Below are 26,099 nucleotides of genomic sequence, written 5' to 3'. Positions count from 1 at the left end.
CACCATAACTCAGGCCCAGGCCACTTAACGTTATTGTAAACCAAATATTTAATATTTCAAACCATAAACTAAAACAAACAGACAAGCTCTTTGTCCAGCCGGAGTGCCATCCATCCTCTCCTCCTTTCTTTGCTCTCGCTTCCGTCTTCCCCCGACTTCACGTCATCTGCGCATTGTTTAGTTGTGTGTTTTTGGTTTATCGAATTGTTCAAATGCCCTAAATGGAACAGCTGTCGGTCTGCGCGGGGGGGGGGGGGAAAGGGCTTACGGAAGCGGTGGGGATGTAAAGAGAGACTAGATGGAAAAGGACAATGAGAGAATCTTGACGACACGGGAACGAGGCAGAAAGGGAAGGAGAAGAAAGGACGAGCGAGGAAATGAGAGGAAAGCGGGTCGCAAGAGTGCGAGTGGGTTCGAACGGTTTACAAAGCGCGGCAAATACGAGATGTGAGAGGGACGGTGAGGGAGCAGCAAAGCAATTAACAAAAAGATAGGCAATAAGTGAGTCAGAAATAACACATGGATATTACATTTTGTGTGTGTGTGTGTGTGTGTGTGTGTGTGTGTTTTTTTGTGGAGGAGAAGCTGGAAAAGAACACAAAGGAGGGGAAAAAGAGGCTATTAGTGAATGTCTAGGTGATCAGTTCTTGTTGCTGTTATTGCATCTTGGCCCTGATGCAGACCAGAGTCAGCTCAAACATAACACACCATCAGTCACACACTGATGTCTAGCTAGCTCAGTGTTTCTGTGTGTGTGTGCGTGTGTGTGTGTGTGTGTGTGTGTGTGAGAGATTGTGTTGTTGATTTGTTATCTCTTTGCGAGGTCCAGCAGTCATCACATGCCTCTTTCTAAGTCTTTTTTTTTAAGTGAAAAGAAGCATCGCTCTTTAATGTCCGTGGCGATTGGTGTGAGGCTTTTATCTTATGAGGAGTGTTCTCTTTGTGTTCTCCTTTTCGCAGTACTAATACCGAACATTTTAAAATCTTAAAACTACACATGCGTGCTCACGTTAACCTTCTCAAAGCCTGCTACTCGGGACATCATATGGCTGATATTGATTCACCTTCAGCCCGTCTATTGTAATACCAGATGTTCTAATTGACAGATTGGTATTGTCATTCTTCTTTCCTATGTAATTATTGTTATCGTATAGTTGTCCATACGCCATTTTTTTCTTTTCTGTGTCACCCGGCCAGAGCCTTTATTGAGATTTTAATGGACTGGAAGTGCTATTGATTGGAAAATGGAGGGGATCTGGTTTAGATTATTCCTGCTGAATCTGGATTTCATGGACCGTCTTGGTTCTTAATTTCATCCGCAGATGGTGTGCTCGCTATGGGTTTTGTGTATGTCAACCTCATCTGTGGTTACACACACACACAACCACACACACACACACACACACACACACACACTATCTTATTTACCACTCTCCTCTTCGCTTGCATTTGACAGAATTCTCCATAATTAGTTTGGCCAAAGCTGCTCTGCTGTTATTTTAATGAGGTGAAATGATTTCACCGCATCAGCACAGAGGTTTGGAAAAGTTCATCCAACCACTCGATATCCCCAACTCTGTCTGTGTGTAGATACTTTTGCGCGACTGCCCTGAGTCCGTGTTTGTGTATATCTTTGTGTTTGCAACGTGTGTTTTTTTTTGTCTTGATAATGACTTATTGATCTGACGAAGCGAAGTAATTTGTCACCGTGTGAGCGTGCCTGATGATTAGTGCGCGACGCCTTTCTTTCTCGCGCTCACTTTGTTTAACTCCAACTTTCTGATGCCCCCTCCAGGCTTCAGTTTCACTCGTCATCCCTCCGACTGTCTTCCTCCTCCTCCTCCGTCATTCTCCCTCTCCCTTTCTCTCGGTCGGAATAACAGACTTTGCCTTGATGTGGCTGTGCTGTGATATCCCAGGGAAAGCAATCTGTCTTGTGTGATTTTGCGGTCAGAAGTTAGAGTTTCATACAGTGTTATCCATTGTAGAAGTCCCCACATCCTGCGTCTATCCCACTTTTCTCCTCCTCGCCATGTAACCGCCGTGGAAGGCCACCATCTCCTGCAGCTATCCTCCGTGACTACCGCAGCTGTTTCCAAATGGTTCCTCATGAGGGTGAAGTTAGGAGGGAGCAGGATTGCATTGAATAAAGCAAATCGTTGGCTTTCAGTGTGACTGCTTTTTATTTTTATGATGTGTATTTTATGTGTGATCGTATGGCATCCTTTTATGTTATCCGCCCATTTAATAACATGAAGTGCTTTCTAACAAAGTTGTTTTTGGCCAAAGGCACTATATAAATAAGTGGGTCTGACCTTCTGATGGCACGTACCCACCTTGAACTTGCACTTTCTGTGTATGAAGTATTTATTAGGTTTGCTTTCATTCATGCTAATGTGTTCACACAGCGTCTCTTAAAAAGCCTCAGTCTCTCAGCATCATGTTGAGAAAATCGTAGGAAACTATAACTATTGAGCAGCGTTTTGTGAGTGAAACAGCATCAGGCACCTCTGAACACGTTGGAGATCAAAATAGCAACTGTTTGACAGAAACTTTTTGATTTAATTCCTACAAAAAGCCTGTAATCTGTAAGCCTGATGTCAAACGCGTTCTCTCTCCACACTTTTTTTAAGCTTCACAAGGAGCTGCTGCTGACGGGTGGCTGGAGACGGGCAGAGACGTCCAAACGCAGACAGCTGTTTCAATCACACATGTGGCGGCGTGGATTGAATGTTCAGAGTGAAATGCTCCCACGCTGTGGAGATTTTTGATTGCAATCCGTGAGGTGATGCCACCACGCGTCCCCCAACTTAGAATCGATAATTCAATTTGTTGGTCATTGATTTTTGACAACTACTTTGAGTATTCTTTGCACCCCCGCACTCAAAGTGCCCCACTAGCGTCACTTTTGCACATGACAGTTCTCCACGTGTCAATATCAGAGATATTCATTTCACCGTGAAATTCTCTGTCGATTATTATTTTTAACATATTTCTAAAATATTTCACATTTTATTTTATGAAATAATAATTGTAATGTGATATTATAACCAGTCTAAAACCCCCAAAGGTATTTACTAGAATAAAACCATAAAAAGCCATTTGAAAAGCTGGAACTACAATAGTAACATATCACTGTTGGTGTCGGAGCTGCTTATAAGTTCAAGACTTGCTGAATTGCACTCCTTGACTCTTAATTTGTTACTTTAAATGAATGGAGCGTTTGGTTGCAGTCCAACTGTACGATTAAGATCTATGACACAGGTGTGTTTTTCATTAACTCGCTCAGTACAGCTTTTATCAGACCTATCGGGACACGGTGGGTCTCGTGCTAACCGCTGCATGTGTGAAAACTTTCTCCCTCTGCGTTTTGTGGAGGGGGTGCTGTTGTCTGATTCCTCTAAAGGAGATTAATGAAAGGAGTACAAACAGAGAAGGAGGGGAGAGACTGAGGGATGAGAGAGAGGCCGGGAGGGAGGGAGGGAGGGAGGGAGGGAGTGGACGTCTAGGAGGGTTGTAGTGGTGGGAGGTGTGTGTTGGTTGGGGACTCCTCTGTGAAGTCCATTCATGCCCCGCTGAATCAATGGAATTCTTTCTCCCGCTCTCTCTGGTTTTTCTCTTTTTCTTTCACATTTTCTGATTCCCTCGCAGACCCTCTCTCTCTCTCTCTCTCTCTCTCTTTTATGGTTTCTATCCCTCTCTCGCCCCGCATTCCTCCTGTCTTGCCTGTCACGGCCTTGTGTCTGTGATGTCATTCAGGACAAAGAAGCCAAGCTTGCCTGGAATGTGAGACTGACTGAGAGCGAGTGAGACGGTGATCGGGGGAGAGAAGCCCGTAATGGGCAAGAAAAAGTCAGAAACGGAATCATGGAGATAAAATAGTAAAAAAAAAAAAAACATTAAAATGTCACAACGCAGTGAGTTGCATGAGACAGAATTTGATGTCAGAACGTTATGTTTTCTCTGGAAACGCTCCAGTAAATATTTGAGTTAATGACAGAAATTGGTTTCTGCACATTGTTGAGAACATTGTTGATTTGAAAGGATTCAGGAAAGCCGCATGAGAGAGACATGAGGCGAAGATACTGCGTGAGGTGAAAGGGACAGGTGCATGGTGTTCTAATAAAAACTTGAAGTTATTGTATTTGGTGTGTTGATTTATCCAACTTACCAGCTTATCAACACAGTCAGCAGTTGAACCTGCAGGAAAGGTTGTGAAACTCAGCCCATCGTGGTTTTTAAGATACTTTAAAACCCTAAGTGTTTCAAGTTATAATATAAATCCTCCTCAGAGTCATAACTTCAGTCAAATATGAACATACAGACATATGTATGATTCAGTGTGACTTCAGATTTCCATCATTTTATCTGTATAAAAGTCCATCGGTCCACCTTTAGGAATCATTGGTAGGTGTCTGTACATGCCTGGGTAGATTGCTAATTCGGCTTAATTTATATGGAGCCAACATGCCAAAAGGTAAACAACTGTCAGTAAAATGAAGAAGAAAAAGAAAAACAGCTCAAGTTGTAGACCCCAGCTACATGACTCCATGGCAACATTTTGACTTTCTGTTTGCAGCCGCCAAAGCATCATGTGAACTGTAGTTTTAAACGTGTATTCTGAATTAAAATGAGTATAAACTATTTCATGTTACACTCTCAATATAGGATAGAGGACAGTGTCAGTCACAGTGTCAGCCCTGGTTTAGGATAATGAAGCCTCTTTAGGAGGTTGACTAGAAGGTGCTTGCTTTTTAAAATATACGATAATATATTCTTCTATCAAGAAACTGTCAGTAGTGCATGGTGAGCACTAACAAACAGACTGAGCTGGGATGTAAATAGCACATTACAGACAGCTTTTTTAGACTTTTACCCAATCTAAATATCTTGAATTTATTCTCTCTTTGTGTCTTTACTTTGTCTTGTTTCTAATAACATTGCTGCAGCTGCCCTTTAATCATCAAACAATAGATGACAAACTTTGTTCTCTAAATTAACTTTGTTTTCTCTGACACCTGTGCGGATTCATATATATTCTAAATATAATATAATAATCATCTTTATTTGAAAAGCACTTAAAAAATTACAGGTTGCAAAATGCTTCACATGAAGTGACAGATTAAACACAAATGATGACTTAAAGGTAGAAGGAAATGGAAACTGGATTAATATATATAAGATGTGAATTGGACAGGAATAAAATGAGCTTAACAAAATCACATGAAATAAGTTTTCGAGACAACTAAGCCCTCAGATGAAAGTGGGTTTTGAGAATAGGTGTAAGAGATCGTACTCAAACAGCCAGTCTTGTCTTTTTAACTTATGAATTCATTTCCCTGAATAATGTCACCAACATGTGGTAGCAATTTGTTGTGATTTGGCACAAAGGCAAATTCTGCAGGTTGGGGTCGTTGGAGTCGGAGTTGTTGGCCTACGAAGTATTTGCGATCGTTAGCTTGCGTCTCTGTTGCGTTACTATGAGACCAGATAGCGATGTGTCAGCTCTCCTTGAAGGCATTATCTCGCATTGACAATGACGTGACTGGTATGAATGCATCATGTTCCCATAACAAAGTTGTCTGTGAATAGGAAAAATGCATTGAAAGATCTTGAAAAAATGTAGGGGTCATTCTGTCCAAAAATCGGGGGTCAGTTTCCTCTTTACTTCCTTCGCTCGGCTCCTGTTGCCAGGGAGCACTTCCCTGTTAGCTCTTTGGGAACTATTTTGATCGAATGGGGAAATGAGTGACAGCGGTCTTTCTTCCTACGCCGCGCTGGTATGCACGTTCTCACATACCGGTGTTGTCATTTGTGTGCTCCTGTGGATGAATGGATATGGAATATAGCAAAGTTCCCAAGGTTGAACCGCTGAATGAATAACTCAGCACTCCAGCGGAGCCAGTGGGAGCGGCACGGAAATGTGTCCGCATGTGTTGACTGTGTTTTCCCTCAATCCTCACTTCAACTGATTTCAAGGTGAGAGAGAATGAGGGAAACAAGTGCGACGTGAAAAGTGGTGGAAAAACCAGCCAAAGAGGAAGATAAAAGGCATGATGGACAATGACAAATGAGAGAACAAAGAAGAGGTTAAGGACAGGAAAAGAAGACAAAAAATGTGGAGAGGAGAGGAAGATTGCAGACATAGGGAGGAAGTAGAGGAGAGACAGAGAGGGAAAGGGGAAAAAAGCAGAAACCGACCAGCTGAAAAACAGAAAATGTAAAGTCAAGTGTGAGCAGAATATGCCATTGATATTCTGACTAAGGCAGAGCGACCATGTGTGTACCAATTGAGGGATGTGTGTGTGTGTGCGCGTGTTTGTGTGTGTGGAGTGGGACCTCTCTACACAGGCCTGTCCGTCAGACGTACATGCTGATGGATGAAGCTGTCACTGCCTGTGGGTCTCGCCTATCAGGCAGTCAAATACCCCTCACTATAGACCACACACACACACACAGACGCACACATACATAGGCATGAGCTTACACACATTCAGACACTTGCAAAGTGGAGGGAATAGCCAACGACAGATAAAAGGTTGAGAGTTGAAGGAGTCAGTAGGCTGGAGAGAGGAGAATGTGTCTCTCTCTGAGCTGACCACCTGCCACCATTGTCAGACGAACTCAGGGATTCTGTTTCGTGTTGATCAAAAAGAGAATGACAGAAGTAGTGAAGCTCCCGGCCTGGTAGACTGAAAGTTGTACCAAACAGAGATCTTTGAGATTGTAACTTTGAACACTAGTGGCATTCTACTGAACGCATTGTGCGTTTCTGTAACCGTCATTATGAGGCTGATACAAAACTGGCTGATTGTGAAACGTATTGTTGGTTCAACAGCGTTGACATTCAACTTATCCATGCATACATTTGTTTGTCTGCCGACTGGATTGGTAAATACCTCCTGTCTGCATGTTTGTGTCTCTTTATTTGTAAAGCACAGGGTATTTCAAAGTGCATGAGAAACCAATGCTTAAGAGTAAATGACACATCTTAAGTCACACAGAATAAATAACGTCAAATTATGCAAAAGTGGAAAATGATGGCGCTTACTCTGTAAATGTCGCGTGTCATTTCATGAATTTCCTCTGCAAGTTTGAGGTGAGAATCAGGCGGAATCACGGTTGCATATCTACAGGGCCGTACTTCAAATGTTTCACAAAAATGAATAGCTTGAGAGGTAGTGCATCACATCAACATTGAAAGACCCTATATGTGCAGGGCTGTAAAAGGTCTGGCTTCAGATACTCCTCGGTGTCAAAGACACCGGTGCAGACAGCGAGTCGCACCAATTACACCTCCTCTGTACTTCCAGGAAAGAGTTCTCGAAGGAGCGAGCACCTGTATCTTTTAGGATCAGATTGTCTGAAGAGGGAGAGATTGCAGGTGTCGTCCACGTACATTTATTCACTTAATCCGTTACATAAGTCACTCCCTCACGCTTCTTTCTCGTCACACAGTGGAAAGTGGTCGTCATGACAGAGCTCACAGATGACACGTCGGGCAGAGATAGGCTCATCTCTGCAGGACACTTCGCCTCTATCACTGTGTCCCTGTTTACATCCACCTTGGGTTAATCTCTCCGGCTCGCAGTTTGCTTTAACACATATTTATTCAAGGAGACCGAGAGTTAAGCATCTTACACATGTGGTAAGAAAAGACTCTACGCTATAAAGTAACAGTATATAGCACCTGTTTCTCTATGCACAGTGTATTACGTGTATATATAGACTGTGTAAAATGAAGCATCATGAGTGATGCCCAGAGAAGACGGCAAAGCTCTTTCCAATTTTCCAAGCGAGTGTTTCTTGGGAGAGGGGGAGCGAGACTCAGCATGCTCTCATCCTCACTCTCCTTTACGCTCTCAGGTAGTTGGCATGGGGCTGCGTGTGTGTGTGTGTGTGTGTGTGTCTGCTCTGGTATGCATGCCTGTGTGGCTCACCCACACAGCAGTAAATTCTGTTATCCTTGGGGGTCCGACTGTGCGAGGATTACACTGGCATCCCACTCTGGTTTTTAAAACACAAACAAACACAGGTACACACACACACACACACACAATCGTGCGCACAATAACACACTTAGACACACATTCCAAAGCGCACCTGCACAACACACACTCATACGTACGCGCACAGCAGCCTGGCTTTGCCACGGCTCCGCTTTTCAATTTTCAGCTCAATTACATTCCACTGTTACCTATTCTAAACCAAGATTCATCTTTTCCCTCAGGACACACACACACACACACACACACACTTATTTAACGGTACTGCATCCCACTTAAGCCTAAGATTGTGTGGCCTCCTCAGCTTTCAGTGAAAGTGAGAATCATTCGGTTCTGTGGGGACTTTGAGGAACTTCTTCGTTCAGCTTTTGATTGAGGAAGCTGACATTTCAGAACGCTGCTAAATGTAGAATACGTCTTGTGTTCTGTTCATACAATCATAAGGTGCAGAATGCATTGACCCCAACAGCCATATGATCACAGAAAATGCGCCACATCACGGAAAATCACAGAAAATGAAATCCCCTAATTGCTAAACGTTGCACCAGAGTAAAACCTCCTGCTATTCCAGGAAAAGGAGCATGGATCATAGTCCAATATATTTTAGATTAAAAAAGTAAAAAAAAATAATTTTCTTTTTATTGACAAACCACAACTTTAAAGAAGAAAAAATAAGTATTGTGGCACAGAATCAGTAGAAAGACGATATGACAATAAATCTCAGACTGAAAAATATGTTTTAAATCCAAGAATCTTTCATTAAAACCAAGCCAGACGTGAAGCAACATTTTTTCATTTTAGTCTGCTTTTAATCAACTTCTCATGATGGAGTAAATGCAGCTGCTGTCTCTGCATGGCAGGAGAAGGACACAGTGTCAGTAAACCTGGCAAGATTATAGCTATATTCCACAAAAATATGTTTAAAAAGAAAGAAAAGTCATATGACTTCATGATGAATTTGTATTAGTCTCCCATTTACAAAAAAAAAAGACTACTGGTCTGAATATGCGCACACACACACACACACACACACACACACACACACACACACACACACACACACACACAGTCTGCGGCCCTAATAGCATTGCAGGAGAGCGTACAAAGAGAACAAACACCCATGTAATGTGGCGGTTCCCTCTCATTGACATCGGGCATTGGAATGCAACACGAGGGGGGAGCTAAGGGACCTGGTGTGTGTGTGTGTGTGTGTGTGTGTGATTGTGTGTGTGTGTGTGTGTGTGTGTGTGTGTGTGTGTGTGTGTGTGCGCATGTGTGTGTACCATCCTGTCAGATTAGCCTAATGATTAGCATTACTGAGAACTGACAGCAAGAGGAAGGAACAATGAATGTCATTTATCCTCTTTTTCTCTCTCTTGCCCACTCACTTTCTTTTTTAGCTCTGTTCCTTGCTTTTAATCTCTGACCCCCCCCTCACCCCTCACTAACTCCCCCCACCCCCTCCCTTACCGTCTGCCTACCTCCCCTCTTAATGTTTTTATTCCCACGTAGAGTAGATTTGGCTCAGTAGAAGAGGATAGAAATAAATCGGATAAGAAGACTTTTTATTATGTTCAAAGTGACACACACACGTGATTCTGCAATCTGACGCCATTAAAAACAGTCTGGCTGATAGAATATAATGACAGGTTGCTACCTCAAAGCCCTGTAATATAGTTGAGGCGCCGTGTGCCAATAAAATAGTTTGTAATCAACTAATGATAGGTCGTGAGTGTTGAGGCCGCTTGATGATATGAACCCGCCGCAGAAGAAGGAGGGTTGGGAAGAAGTGAAAGAGATGGAGATGGGACGTGTGTCTGAGGGATTAAAAACAGTTTTTTTACTCGGATCTCTCCCGAATTTTGTGCTATCACAAAATCCACTTCAAGAGTTGGCTGATGTCCAAGACGAATAAAAGTAGGGCGGAAAAAAATCTTCACAAACTGAGCCATCAGTTTGTTTGTTTGCTGTTGAATCCAAACGGGACTCAGAGGAAAGAGGATAGGTGCAATGAGAGCATCCTGTGATGGTTGTGCCCGTGCCAAAATGCGGCTGAGGCAATGACATCACCGTTTCTTCCTTCATTTAACCATTTAAACCGACTGCTACTTGCTTTATTGCTTCAATTTAGCCCAGCGCTTGCCCTCAGGAGTGAAAAGTTAGGGACATTTTCTCTCAAGGACGAGGGAATTGAATTTTAAGATTGCCATATCTGCTTTGGAATCTTCCCAAAAGGATGCATTATTTATTCTTCACGCTATCGTTTCCTTGCTCGTTGACGAGCAGTAAATCACATCTGCGATGCTCAGTGATCAGTGGTCGTTCCACCCTGAGCTGAATGTATCAACTGAGGGAAAAGTTCACATCCAATTTCAGCATCAACACAGTGATATTCTGTCTTGCACATGATGTAAATAGTCATTTTACTTATTTTAATGATGCACGTAGGATATGTATGCAACGCTCTGTTCCACCGTACTGCCCCGAAGTCAAAACAACCCTGAACAAGTATAAAGTTCAAGCTTCAGTTACTCCCATTGTTAGTTTGTTAGTGACACAATATAATCCCATCACCATGGGGACGGTCCTCCCAAGAAGATCAAAAAGCTTCATTTCAGCAAGCACCCCAAACCGTCACCTTCATGTTGAGGTGGCAAAGCCCTCTAGTGGCCGTAGTAATTATGACGGAAGCAAAGAAGGAAGTCAGGTGATGTTATTATAAAGTCCATAAAGTCCATACAGGAAGGAAACGTGAAATTACCACAACCTCAGAACATCACATTACGTAATGTTTAAAATGATGCCGCCACCAGGGAAACAAGTGAAGGTTAGCTTAACATAAGTACATGAACGAAGTCAATTACATAAACATGTCACAAATGTTGCTTCATAATAACTCAACAACACTTTGGGACACACACACTGGTCCCAGAACACCGATCTCCTGGTTGAAAGTCCCGTGTTACTGCCTCGCCCTTCCTAGAAAAATCATGTTACAGATGCAATACTATTTGAACCAGGTCAGGTAAAGAAAGCTTCAGCTTCCCCAGTGGATCCAGGTTGAATATGTCCAATTCAACCAGCATGCCAAATCTAATTTTGTGCTCAGCCTTAATCTCTCAAAGCATGCGTCAATTTTCCCATCAGAGTAACGCCACACCAACAGTATCATCAGCAAACTAATTGACACACTCATTATGTAAACAGCACTGGTGTACGCCATTTCTTGTGGATACTGCTGTGGTGAGTTACACTTTGCAGGCAGTTCATCTCTCTCTCTCTTTCTCTCTTTCTCTCTCTCTCTCTATTATGTTGCAAACTGTTGAGATCTTCCAGCATGGCTGGTTGGGGGCCTGGGTTAGATTAGCTAGTGCACAGCTGCTGTGTGGAGGACCTGATGTAGCTTTAAGTCTCATGCAAACATTCCATTAAAATAGCATTACAGAGCTACCGAGAATAACTGTTTTAATAGCCCCAAGGTGTACAGAACTGCAGAAAATACTGTCTCTCTGTGTGTTGTTTAGTTGTGTTGGTTGTGGAATGTATGTGTGCTCAAGCCTTCACTTTTGCATTCAGACAGTCACAGTGTGTGTGTGTGTGTGTGTTTGCCCTCTGTCTATCAGTAGATATGTGTATCTGAAGGTTTCACACTGTGCAGAACGACACCTTTCATAACTCCATGAAGAGAACACGGTGCATGTAAAAAGACAGCACAGAGTGCTCCCGCACAAAGCAGCTGGCTGAATTCACAATAATGGCCTCAAGCTTTACAGGGCAGACACTTTTGATTTCTCTCTCTCTCTCTCTCTCTCTCTCTCTCGCGCTCTCTCTCTCTCTTTGTTGTCCTGTCTATCTGTCTTTCTGTCTAGCTTTGAATCTGACAGCTAAATTTAAAGCAGTCAGCTGTTCCGTTTCAGGCGTCGGGGATCCGAGGTGGTACCTGCCCGTCTCATCTCTCTCCGTGTGTGAGTGATGGCAGTTAGCCGGTTGTGCACGTGGCAGACTGACACCTCTGATTGGTCAATCCCAGCCTGTCACTCACTTCACCAGCGCGGCCACCGCAGCTGAGAAGCAATTGTCGCAACAGGGACAGAGCCTCAGGCTATTATTGCCAAGTTGACACAGAGATTTACCTCTTAGTGACACTAGAGACATCTCAACTCAACAGCTTTAACACACTCAAATTTCCATTTTGGTAAAAACGCTGCTAGTACTGACTGGAGTTTCTGTGATAAAATGGCAATTTCTAGTTTCATTAGTGTGCTAGCGTTATCTCAACCACAATAGCTTTCCTCCTTGTTCCTTCACCCACAGCTTTCTCCAAGTGTCCTGTCCAACATCAGTGTGATGTTCCCCGCATTTCCCCCTCACTTGAAATCACTGAAGTTGTTATTGAGTTGGTGCTGAGGCAGAAAAAGAGTTTTGTGTTTCCTCTGTTAAAGGTGCAATGTGTAATGCCTAACTACACGGTCCAAAGGTGTGGCCTCGGTTTGAAGTTTACGTTAGCCATCTTTGTATTTACAGCTGTACGTTTTGATCCCCTGTGCTCTGGTTTGCACTGGGGGAATTCAAGCTAACCGCTAACTCTCCGTCTTCGCATGCTCTGCTCGTGGTGAACAACTCTCCTGGCGACGGGGAAGAGGAAGCGAGGGTTCGAGTAGTTTTCTCGTGTCAGCCACTTTCGGTTAAATACAGTAAACAAACTTGTGAAAACACACACGGACCGTAGGATGTATTATTGATGAGCCCTCAGTGCAGCGCTACTTATTTCTCCTCTCATGTTAGACTGAGGGCAGATGCTACAGTGACTCACTATCACCTCAAGAAGCAAGTCATATTACAAGACAGAACGGGCCTGTGCTAGCTGGTTAGCATGTTCATTTCGATAGATCTCTATTGCAGCACTGCAACACAATACAGAGAGGTCTTTGACATAGCATTAACACTGTAACCTCTTCACATGCTGTTAAAAAGGTTAGTTTGTCAATAACAGGTGACAAAGAAAGTGTTGAGGACTCAACCGGCACCTGACACAAAAAGTGGCTGTCAAATGTGGCAAGGGAGGAGCAGAGGGAAATAATTGGTCTGACCTCCATCCTCCACTTGGAAAGTGTAAGATAATTAGTATTGATGCCTTAGGTTTTGAGTGTCACCCTGGATTACTCACAGTGTAACACGGTGCTAGACTCCATTCCCTGTTTGACCCGCTGCAGCGCCTCTAACAAAGGCAATTTAGCCTTAACCAGGCCCTGTTCTGAAGGAGTTCAAAACCATTGGATCCCTAGAGTGACCATCAGTTATTTATCACAATAACAGAAATCTGAAACCTCTCCGATGATTTTGTTTGCTTTTGGTTGTCCTCGGGGTGGCTGATGCCAGATCTCGTGGACTAAAAAAAGAGGAATTGAAGCAAAGTGCGGAGAAAGGACCAGGCGTCTGAGGCCACGGCTTAAAAAGCTCAATTTGCTGTTTCACAAAGAAGATTACTTTAAGTGAACAAATCGCTCATGAGTGGCACTGTGCTGTTCCTCGACTCTCCTGGCAATCCTCACTGTGCTGTCGAGACAAATAATAATGAAATATGGTAAGAATGAAGTAGCACGAAAGGAATGCCTGGCCCGCCTCTCATAAGCTTCTGGATTCAATGCTACTAGTTTGTGCAGAGGTCTGGGGAAAGCTAAGCACACAGAGGACGACCAAATCACTACTCTCAATTTAAAATGAGACAATACAGTGAATGCCTACATCTTTGGCTTATAGATTTTTTTTTTTGTTTTCCCTTATTCGATATAGAGCCTCTCTCTCTAGCTGCAGTAGAATGTGAAACAGCCATTACCATGAATATTGAACATTATAGATGAAGAGAAAAAGGCAGAAAATGAATGGAATTAATTGAAAATGGCAGAGATTGAGAGGGGGGAAATGAAGGAGAGACAAGTGGGAAGGGGCAGTGAGAGAATTTGCTCTCCTGCGAAGAGATAATAGCTGTCTCTCAAAAAGCAATCCAATTCATATTCCCATAATGCAGTTTGGACTTTGCAGCTATGTTTTCTTTTTCTTGTTTTCCGTGCAATATCAAACAATGCAACAGTATGCAATCATTTAAGTATTTTTGGATAGTTGTGTCATCATATCAGAACTCAGATTTATGCACCTGCAAATTCAAATTATTGAGTGGATTCACGAGTCGGTCGTGAAACCTAGTCGGTCGTCTTTTGCGTCAGATGTTTTGCGCGAGGAAGCGAGCGGTGGAGAAGTCCAAACGAGTCTGCTTGAGGTGAGATTGTGTGAAGAGGTGCGAAGCCGCTCGGGAATCTTGTTTTGTTTCCTGTGAAACACGAGATGTTATTCCCGAGCTTTGAGACAGATTTGTGGTGTCAGGTGGCTCAGTGAGCATCTGTGTATGAGGGAGAGTGAGAGACAGGCCCGGGGGGGGGGGGGCGATCCAAGTGTCCAGGTATAATGGTCGTCTTCCTGTGTCTGACCTCCAGAGCTGTGCAGGTCAAACCTCTCAACAATTCCTTCCCTTTATACCTCTCTGCTGCCTTCTTCAAGGATAATTGCTGTTCGTTACATTGTGGATCCTATTTTTTTCTTTTATGTAGATCTTGCCATCATTTCTATTGGTTATGTTATATTATATTTTCAACATATTATTTATCTATTTAAACTAACCTCTGTTTTTCTTGCCTTTTTTGGGAGCTCTCTCCATCTTTGTCTCTCTCTATCTCACTTATCAACTCCTGATGCTCTCATAAGGTATTCATCCTCCTTTCATTCATTCATCTCTCACACGCGGCTGTTTCCAATTGGCCCAGAGACATTCCTGGAATGCCAGGGCGTGATATTTTTTTTGCAGTGTGTGTGTGTGTGTGTGTGTGTGCGTGCGTGTAGGTGTGTGTCGCTGCCGTTTTCACTCCCTCATGTTGAAGAGAAGCTCTGGACCAGTGGAGAGAGATTGGATGGTTGAGAATAAGATAGCTACAGGAAAAAAAAGTAGAAAAAGGTGCAAAGTAGAGAAAAGATCACTTCAGTCAGAAACTCAGCGTTTGTGCAAACAAGACTGGAAGTTCTGTATAGTGAAATAGCGTTGCAATAAAGGTCACACCCTCTCACAAATACAAATTCTTAAGTCTCTGAGACAAATCTAGAGATCCCAAAGTGGTATGAAGTGATGCTTCTACAAAGGAAGCTAAAGTTGATGTAAAGGCACTCTTTGGATACACTTATTATAATTGGCACTCAGACATGCACATACTTCTAATTAAACATGCAAGTCCCCATACTGTGCAGACAAATGTGTGCACTTTCAATTCAATTAGTTATACATAATATTGCATATTCGCATTACAGTACGCGCACTAATCTTACACAGTCACTCACACACACACACACACACACACACGTGCGTTCGTGCTTTGGGTTAGCTTCAGAGCACCGGATAAAAATATTAAACCACAATTGCATTACAGTCAGCCACGACAGCTGGTCTGGACAAAAAGGCACCACAGCGTCTCTGTCTCCGTCGCTCTTTGACTCTGTCCTACAGATTTATTTACATTCCTCTTTCTTAGTCATGTGTCTCCCATGCCACATGACTGAGCTAATCTAAAATGCAGGGAGCCCGGTATTGGCAGGCCGAGCCAAGCCGAGGCCAAAGCCATCTGCCTGAACGAGTTATGCCATTCAGAGTGGCACAGAATCCAAGAGGACCCACATCTTCCCTGAAGAACTTCTAATATGACGGAAGTGATTTTTAAACCAAATGAGACGTGCGTGATGGATAGACAGACGGGCCCGTAGATGAATGGATTTGTTAGCTATTGGCAGTCCCTTGGTTTGCTATTCAGAAACCTAACTGTGTTCAGCAAAGACTGTGGTTTGTCAAACTGACTCCTCATCACCGAAGTGAAAACTGACAGACAGCATGAATAGGGATTCGAACCCAGGAAGGTTTTGTAATTTTGTGGTTTTGTCGCGGCCAAAGACGGTCCAGACTGTTTGAACATCATAAGCCGAAAGATTTTTGTCTGGAAAAAAAAAAAAAAGTGAAAGAATGGAGAAACTGGAAGAAAAGGCATTCATTCTTGTTGTCATAGCAGGAGAATTCACTAGAAACACACACGGGCACAGAGAGACGTGCGCACACACATAGTGATGCATACGGACAAACACACACAAAGCAACAGGGAGGCTACTAACACAAACAAATAGCAATTACTATAGCGCCTGCAGCCTAGCAACCAGGGCCACTGGATGTGCTTGTCCCTCATCGTGCGTGCGTGCGTGTGCGTGTGTGTGTGTGTGTGTGTGTGTGTGTGTTTGTGTGCGCCGTTCTGTGACAAAGATCCTCTTTTGCGAGTCCCAGAATTTTTGTGTGACAGGTTTAGAATAGTGGGACAGCAGAAGAGAAAGTATGGCTTATAGAGAGAGAAAGAACTGCAACATCACTTTATTTAGAGCAGAGCACGGTAGCGAGCGGGGCGACAGCGGGCTGGTGTGACTACGCGCTTTTACAGGATTTATTTGAACTTTTAGACGCACGTCTAAAAGCCTTAAATCTCTTGAAGGGATTTTGCATTCCCATGTAGAACCTCTAGTAGTATTGTAGTCAGAGTGGAATGTAACACCTTCGAGAAGGATTTGGTTGAACGCAGGTGAACAGTGGAGAGCAAAAGACTGTCGTCTGGAGATGATTTCACTTTTTACTGGTTCAAAATAAGCTGGTAAACTGGCTACTTGTCGACGACAAGGACGACGTGTCATGCTGCGTATAGCGTGAAAAAAACAAAACATGGAATTTTGACAAGTAACTTAAAGAGATAGACTGCACTTAAAAAAAAAGTGTCTGCTTTAAAGCCAGGTGCCAAACCAGGGCTTGTATAGATTTCTCTGCTTTGGTTTGCGATTGTGATCTTATGAATATAAAGTGTCTCTTTTCTTCTCTTGTTGGTCTCAGTATTCATGAGCCACAGTCTGCTCTAAGTTGTGTCTCTGACCTATTACCATTTAAAAGTAACCCCACGAACCACTTGGGCATGCACACATGTGCACACTTGCAGGTGTGTGTTTCATGAGGATCACAAAGCCCCACGAAACACATTCAGTGTTTAGCAATTCAAACCACATGATGAAAGTGCTTTAATTCAAATAACATTTATTCATGAGCGGTGTCCCGTCTGCCCCTGATTCAGGTCAGGTGGTTCGCCAATAAAGAGCATGCACAATGACATTTTAATTAGAACTATTGTTTTATGTGCCTTAATATTCATACAGTCTTTGTTCTCTGGTTTGTGTACAAGCACACTATCTCTTGTCCCGTCCTGATTCAACCTCTATTTTCATTAGATCCAAAGACAGCTTTTGATGTTTATTGTTGTTGAGGCAAGCGAGCGCCATGTGCACATTAACGCGTTGTGTGTCTGAAAGTTGTTCAAGGTTACATGAGTCAAGTCCGATGAATGAATGCTGTCTTGTCTCATCTCATCTTTTTCATGTATTTGTTGTTTCTCTTTTCTTCTCTTCTCCCTGTTCCTCGCCTCCTTTTTACCATCCTGTCCTTATTTCCCTCCTTTCTTTCTTCTGCAATTTCAAACATTGCAACTGACCCAACAACTTTATTTCCTCTTCAACTGTTTGTTTTAGTTTATTGTGTTTTATTATTCCAGTCGCACAGGTTCATAGCAGCACTTAAGTCAAGACACTTTCCTCAAACTGACCGATTACTCACTTACTGAAGCAATGCAGGGCTTGTAAACTTAAATCACATGGACTTCCAAGTAACTTCCACTGGGCGAAGTTTTGATAGCTTGTATCAGCAGCAGTCCAGTTTTTGCTTTGCCCTCGCCTCTTTCTATTTTGCTTGAGTTTCAAACGGTGGCATTCTGATGTCCACATCTGTCTCCTTAAACACAAACACCTTTGTGTTATGGGGGACGTTTTACAGTCGTATTCATGGTGCGGATCGTGTTCTCCCTCTTAGCAAAGCACACACGTTTAGTCCCCTTGGAGGAGCCCAACGGTGCACTGCCAGTGAACTGCAGTTCGAGGTGTCTCAGCAGTGGTTTGATTGAAGCCCCTCACACGTGGCAACTCAAACTAAATGAAAGGAGTAAACACTCCGGAGTGCAAACAGACCACTCCAACCATAGCTGGCATCAACACACATCTATGCTCATCCTCTCCACGCCTGTAGCCCTTCACCTTCCCTCCGTTGCTTTTCTCTCTAAAACCGCAACGTTATCATTGAGCTCCTCCAGATCCGTAATAAGCTGGTTTGATTGATCATGGCTAATTCTAAAAAGCCGATAGGAATACCTGCAGCTCTCTTTGTGTGTGTGTGTGTGTGTGACTTTGACTGAAGCTCTCAGATGAGGAGCCAATTGATTGAGATGGCCCCAATTAGTCTCTGTGATTATTTGAGTGTGATTGGATGTCGTCCTGGGCACCTCCTCGTTGACGTTATTGACAGGCTAATTAGTTGCCGTGGTGACCGCTTAAACACAGCTTATTGTGTGCGACTCTGATATGACCCTATAGCAGCCAATCAAGCCTACCCTCTTGCTTGTGTGTGTGTGTGTGTGTGTGTGTGTGTGTGTGTGGCCAGATACTCCTTGAGGGTCGTTCTGATATCATTATTATGAAATAATTAGACAGGATGCTGCTACAATTTGTGGAAATGTTATTATTGTTTAATTTAGCCATCATAAATACAAAACATAGGATTACTCGTATTCATGTTTTTCATCAAGAACAAGATTATTCATCCAAGAGAGAAGTTCCAGCGTCCAAGAGGAAGCAGACAGAGATAAAGACGGAACCGCACCGCACTTACTTAGTGCTGAAATTACAAAACATTACAGGATAACGTCTCTGAGACTGGATGCAAATGAACCTATATAATCATCAGTGACGAGAGGAATACTTGAGATGTGTTGGATGAATTGGGCCTTGGGTATTTTTTGCTGGCGCTACAGAGATATAACACATTGTGGCACTTACATGTGATGTCGACGGGAATTGTCCCATCTGCTTGTTGTAAGTCCCTCCCTCCTGAGGGATTGCCTTTCCACTCGCGCTGTTGTCCTCCCTCTCTCTTTTTAATGATTTTATTTATTTAGTATAGATAGATGTTTAAAGGGCCATATAGTAATCATAATGCACTCCAAATATACGGTATAGTTATAGGAGAAACTTCTTCTGGCATGTACAGTTCTTAGCCTTTATCTCATCAGTGCTAGTTTCCAATTTGGAGTCTCACACACACACACTTTGTGTGCTTTTACATTACTTTGTGCAGCACTTTATACGTCATTGCATCTCTATCTAGATCAACATTCAGGCCATTGTTGAAAGGACATTCAGACTACGACTGCACACACTACTTTATCAGCCCCGTTTCAGGGTCGCATATGTAGAAATCCCTTGAATGTAACTCTCTAAACTTGTCAAACTACTGAAAATAGCTGAACAGATTATTTGAAATAGTCCATTTCTCTCTATGCTCCTTAAAGTAGTGTAGGGTTTCCTTTCATCACTGTTCTGTAAAAACCTTTTTTTTCTCTGGCCACACCCTAGAAGCCCTGTTCTGCGAACACATTGGGTGCGATCCTTTTTCCCACAGGGGACAGACATCCTGCTCGACTGAGCAGCTCATGCACTTTTTCCCATGTCCACACTGAATGGGTTAGTGGCTCTTAAAGACAGGACGACCCATCCCACCCATTCAACTCTGGTGTGCTTTACTGACTACTATATGAAGAATCAAAGTGTGTGAATGTGGCTGTTATCGGTCAACATATCTTATCAGGAGTATATAATGCTTACTGGCTGCGATCCAACATTTAATAACTAAAGTCCGACGCCAGCCCCATATATTATCAAAGCGATATATACTGCAGCATGACCAATGAAGCGCCATGTGTGGATAGAAAACGCTGCAATTTAGATCAAGAAAAGATAAAGAAGAAAGCGAGGGTGAATTTGGGAACAGAATAAAGAGTTGAAAAATGATTTATAGGTAAAACATAACTTGAGGAAATGGGTTTTTGTGATGTCGCACTGTACACTCACTGTATGTCACATGCAGTAGAGATAACAAGGGTAACAGGGTAAGAAGCTGTGGGGAGAAAAAGAGGGAGTGGTGGACGAGTGCGCGGTTGACTAGCCGTGAAGAAGAGACCCTAATCTTGGAGGAGGCCAGAGTTGGCGTAACATCACTTTTTCTGTCCGACCTCTTTTATTCTTCTGTTGCTCCACCACTCCAATATCCTTCCTTTCTCCACACACCATCTCCCCTCCCAGCGTCTTTTTTTTATTCCTCTGTCTCTCCAATTTCTCCAGATCTGTTCTCCATCGCATTCCGCTTTAATCGTTTTCTTAAATAATTTAAATTTGATTGAATTGTTCCAGACATGTGTCCTGGGTGACACATATTTCACTAGAAGGTTTTCACTTCACTTTTTCTTGTACATCCAACATTCAGGCAGCTTAGGGAACAAAAATCAATGCAAATACAGTCAACTTCAAAATAATTGCCTTCAGTCCCAATATTTAACCCGGCTGCAGTCATTAGATAAAAACAAGAGGAAGTAGATACGCTGTTTGCCCAGTGACAGAGTGAGCAGGAATGATACATTGATTAAAATCCGGTGTTGAATCTGTCCTGACATTTTCCTAACAACGTGGTCTCTCAATACAAATTGAATCAAGATATCAGTTTTAACACTTTTAGGTTTGCCTAAGCTTGAGGTTTATAGAGAATAAGAAGTGATACTGTGAAAGCTAAAGGAAGTGGTTTTAGCTTGCAGGTATATAATTGATCTAGATCAATCCCTCTTAATGAGTAACTTTAATTTGTGTGTGTAATAAAAAAATGAATTACACAAACACAAGCAATCACAACTAAACACATTAAAAGCATATCTCATAAAACACAGAGGCGCAACTTAATTAAAACGGTGACGTCATGTACGTATGAAATACTTGATGAAGAATGAATAATTCAATGAGGAAATGTGTAATTAGAGGCAGCTGCTTTGCATTTAATTCATGGGAGCTGTGTTACTTTGATATCTCTCTGGTATGTCTCTGTTTTTTCTTAAAGCCTCTTTCTCAAACTCTGCATAGTTCTTAATTATGTAATGCACTCTATATGTTAGTTAACATGTCTTTTTTTATTCTTTCTGCAGTTCCCCCTCGGGAGCCCACAGTCACCTGTCGATCCAACACCTACCCGAAAGGCTTCTACTGCAGCTGGCACCAACTGCACCCGACGTACATCCCCACCACCTTTGAAGTCGACGTGCAGTAAGTGCATTGGTCTTGTGTCTGGGTGCAACTTTTAGAATGACATGCTGAAGTCATTATTGGTGTGTCATGCAAAGACCCAGCTTACATTAAGTTTTACTACAGTGTATGCATTATTTACCTGAAAAGGGGGGATGAAGCACTGAAGACACCCAGGGGGTTAGGGTCATTAATAATGTTGCAAATTTGGTGTAATCTAGAAATTATTTCACTGGCAGAGGCACCAATTTATGATTTTAAACATTTTATCATCAAAAAGTATGCTTTTAGTGATGAAGGATTCCTATTTCTGACCTTACTGAACAGAAAACTTGCTGGCTACTCATTTTAACTATTCAAATGTATTTTTAAATGAGAATGACTCAAATATCAAGGCAACCAGAATCCACATCAGTCAGTAAAACGAAAACAAAAAAAGGTTGTTTTAAGATTATAAATTGGGTTTATAAGAAAGATAATATCATTTTGGTTTCGCTCTGTAGTTAAACACCTCTCTCCTGCGGGCATGTTTCAACAGTAGGTAGACCGTAGAGACTGTGTGCATGGAGACCCAGCGAGTCCGTCTGCCTCAGGTTCTCTTTGATGTACCCTGATCACAGAGTCCCACAGCTCACACCACAGCAGGTGGACTCTGCCTTCACTCATTTTGTAACGCCGACATCATTCTGTTTGAATAATGTTGAGTAGTAAAAGAGAGAACAGTGAGAAGTATAGACGAGGACAATGGAGACACTCACAGCAGGAGTCGTTGGTAACTACTGTATAGTGTCCGGCTCAGCCAGTCATCAGGTGGCGCTTTGAGTGATTATTTACTGTATTTCTATGCCAAAAGCTCCTCATTCTTCTGAACAGCGTTTTTCTTTTGTCCTTTTTCCCCAAAGAATATTCACGACTTACTAAATAAAGAACAAATAAAAACTAAGGAGGTATAATCAACAGTTTGAAGTAAACCATCCCCTGCCTTACTCACATCTGTCCTTGTTTCTACTCTATCTGCTCCTAACTCTGCTCTTCAGACACAACCAGCGTTCACTGGAGGTGCAGAAAGATCCCGACCACAAGAATCGCTGTCGTGTACGTTTCCCCGAGGTCTTCTCCAGCTTCCCCTACAAAGTGAATGTGACGGCGGTCAATGCTTTGGGGAAAGCCTCTACCACCACTTCTTTTGAAGAGTCCAGTATAGGTGAGATAGACGCCATGTGAAGTGTTATTATGTTCTGGTGTTCTATTACATGTTTGTAACCAAAGTTGATACAACATGATGCACGTTCATGGTGAAGCACTAATGTTTACTGAAGAGGTTTTGAATGGATCATTTATGTTTTCTTCTAACTCATTCAGGCTGCAGAGCTTACAAGCAGCTCTTTATTTGAACTTAGTTCAGGGACAAGTCTAAGATACTTTTCCCACACAGATTGACACAAAAATTGGCAATAAGAACTAAGATGTAGAGTGTCGAGGCATCTCTTTGAGGATGCCAACCCTTGAGCGATGTTAACGCATTTGTTTGACCACAGATGACTGATTTCATTGACTTCTTGTTCCCTTTGGAGATTTGTTGCACACACAGTTATGCTCGGTGCCAGAAAGACAAAGGAAATTGGAATTTCAATGGCCAAATAAATGTCACCCAGCTGGAAGGAGAGTGCACAGCTTTTTTCTTTTTTCTTTTTCGCTTTAACCAACATGCATAGTCCATTAGCAAGAAACCCACTGACTGTGCACCCCTGTCATTACCAAAGGCACTATATAATAAACATGCTACCTCTGAACCTTTTCTGCAGCAAACATTATTTAATTGAGGCTTGGACGGGATGTGACAGTCACAAATCAAAGGTCTGGTTTCTCACTGAAAGTACCAGATAATCCAAACAGCAGCTGCAATGGAAGCACATTTTATTCATATTTAATGTAAGAATTAACCAGAAAAGTTACTTCGTCTGCTTTTTTCCATTTTAAATTATAACCTTCATTAATGTGGTAAGTAGTTTGAAAAATAAATACAGTTTGGATTGTGAAGTTTTTGTTCACTTAGGCGGCAGAAGGCTACATAATAATAGCAAGACTCTTAGAATTCATAAGCGACTCTGGCTGGAAAGCAGTGAAGAGGAGAAATTCATTTTAAAGAAGGAATGAGAAGTACTTTAATAGATAAGGGAAGTGCTGCCAGCAGTCTTCAGCTCTGTTGTAATGCTCAGAGCGCGATACGGGTGTGCATGACGCATAAACACACACACAGACACCAATGGGGCTCTGAGCGACTGTGTGGAGTGTGTCGGCCGAGAGGGCGAGGTATTGAAAAAGAGGGAGAGTGTGTGTGTGTGTGTGTGTGTGTGTGTGTGTGTGTGTGTGTGTGTGTGTGTGTGTGTGTGTGTGTGTGTGTGTGTGTGTGTGTGTGTACATAAGTAACCAAATGAGGCAGTGACATGCTCTGCCAAGCCCCGGACACAGGACTCATGAAAATGCTAATGCTAGCCGGATTAGCGCCTCGGCTGAGGAAATATCCCTCAACTATTGGTGATCGCAAAACACCCCACTGCTCCTTTCTTTCCTTGTGCTTTCTCTTTTATGTCCACATTCCCTTCATGTGACTTTGTACTTTTTCCCCTGTTCCCTCCTATTCGCTTCTTCCTCCGTCTCTGTCACCAGCCACATCTTCTCAAATACCATTTGTGTGACAAATGTCGTCCGTCCACACTATTATTTTTAGATTTATTTCTTAAAGTTTGCTTTTAAGCCAGGCGGCAACCTCCCATTCTGAAAAGTAAAGCCAATACTGAAGTGCCTGAAACCATTCCATGCATTCTACCTAATAGCCAGCAGGGGGTGTCTCCTCTAGTTGAAAATGACTCTGCTTCTCTCTTGATTTATTACCTCAGTAAACATTGTAAACATGAGTTTATCGTCTTATTCGCTAGATTCAAGTCTTCTTCAATACAGCATGATGTTCATTTACAAAACAGCAGCCCACAAACCAATGGGTGACGTCACCGTGACTATTATATACAGTCTATGTTTTAAGTCGACATTTTGTCTTTTTGTCTAAATCGTTTAGTTAAATTGCAGCTATAGGAAACAATAAAATAGTGTTATATCACCACATTATATCGGTAGACTTTATGTACACTATATGTCTTAGCAGGCTAAAGCTTGCTTCCTTTGCCATCAATGCGCTACATGATCGCTTGCTTTTTATTTTATTACAACTAATAACACAATGCAGCTGCTGTGATTGATCACAATGAGAGTTGAAAGCAACAGGAACCTCTTTTTTTATTCAGACTTGAACACAAGAACAGTATCTTGCAAATAAGAGACTTTGAAAAGATCTTTTATTTTTATTTTTATAATTGCTAGTTGAAAGCCAAAACCTAAAAACGTAGTTTTCAAATTTAGCAAAAACGGTTGTGAATGGGGTCTTCCCCTCTCCCTTGCTGGGTTAATCTGTTTTCTAACTTTTTCTAAGTGTTTCAAATAGTTTGCCTTCTCTCGCCCCTCTTGCTCTCCTCCCCTCATCTCCTCCTTGTCCCTGCATTGTTAAAAGTATTTCCCATGCCATTCTAAGTTGTAAGCCACATTCATTATCAGGGACAACGAGGCAGATCGTAAATAAATAAAACAATTTCATGCTTCCCGGTGCACTTCTGAATTCTGAGAGGGAGTAAGAAGATTCTCAACTGTCCTTGTTCATCCGACCAAAGCTGGGATGAAATTAGAAGAGATTGTGTGTGTGTCTGTGCGTGTGTGTGTGTGTGTGTAGGTGTGTGTGTGTGTGTGTCCTCACATGTGCTTGCTCTGGGTACAGTTACAAAGAGAACCCTCAAGGAAGTTTCAGACTCATCAAATGATAACTTAAAGCTTTCCTGTGCCAAGATCATCAAACAATGATGATCTTGTCTAAAGTGTAAAGACTTCTAAAGTTAAAGCTTGTTTTACTTACACTGATTTTCTAACACTAGCCCACCTGAGCATGATTAAGGACTACATCATTTATTCTTTGTGATTAAAATGAATATAATTTCAAAGGGGAGATGTAGCTGCAGTGGGTTTCTTCCTATACCATTAAATCATCTGTCACTTTCATCCTTTCAATTAATACTTAAAGATGGAGGGCTTATATTCAGGTTTCTTTTGTGGCTGCTTTATGGTGGTTTGTGTGCAGGTCCCAGGAGGAGCCAGTGAATGTTGACTTCAGTCAATAGAAGTGAAGTTAAGTTTCAGGGGATAATTACAGCAGTGTGAAATACTTTAATGCAACACCGTGCAGCTATTTTCAGTTGCTGTCTCATTTTTTTTTTGTCTCTGATATGTTCAAATAAGGAGCCCAGACTGCACTGACAAGCTGGTTTGTTGTTCAAGATTTAGCTATTTAAAGATATTTGTTGTCATATTTTGCTAATTTCAGCAGATTCAGCGAGGAAGGTCAGATGTCAGCATTGTCTACAAAAAAAAGCAACTAGACAACTAGAGCTGGCAGACTTTTAGAGGCTTATTTACTAAGAGATGCACTGTTTACTACCATGCACCAAACGTAACGTAAGTCCAACCGTCTCTGGGACAGCAGCAGATTTCTTACTGTTGCAACTTCCAACTAAAAATACCGAAGGCGCAGGCATTGTCTCAAGAGCTGCAGATCTGCTTCATATTAATAAACGGGTATAGTGCGACTCTCCGTGGTCTTAGTTTTCCAGATATGAGAAGATATGTTGGAGTATGACTGTCATCTATAATTTATTTAGCAAGAGAGAAAACCTGACACAGAACTTTCTGATGTGCTTTTTAGAA

General features: G+C 42.3%; 1 protein-coding gene across 1 annotated transcript in view; it reads left to right on the top strand.

The window, feature by feature from the left end:
• cntfr (ciliary neurotrophic factor receptor) overlaps nt 1–26,099 on the top strand; it is a 200,479-nt gene that overhangs the window by 148,073 nt on the left and 26,307 nt on the right. Inside the window, exons 5-6 of the mRNA XM_079179221.1 lie at nt 21,197–21,314; nt 22,331–22,497. Coding sequence (XP_079035347.1) covers nt 21,197–21,314; nt 22,331–22,497 — 285 coding nt within the window. The remainder of the gene's footprint in view (nt 1–21,196; nt 21,315–22,330; nt 22,498–26,099) is intronic.

The sequence above is a fragment of the Pholis gunnellus genome, assembly GCF_910591455.1.
Source record: "Pholis gunnellus genome assembly, chromosome: 18".
NCBI lineage: Eukaryota > Metazoa > Chordata > Actinopteri > Perciformes > Pholidae > Pholis > Pholis gunnellus.
The sequence above is the reverse complement of the archived record's forward strand: the minus strand, read 5'-3'. Positions and strand labels throughout refer to the sequence as shown.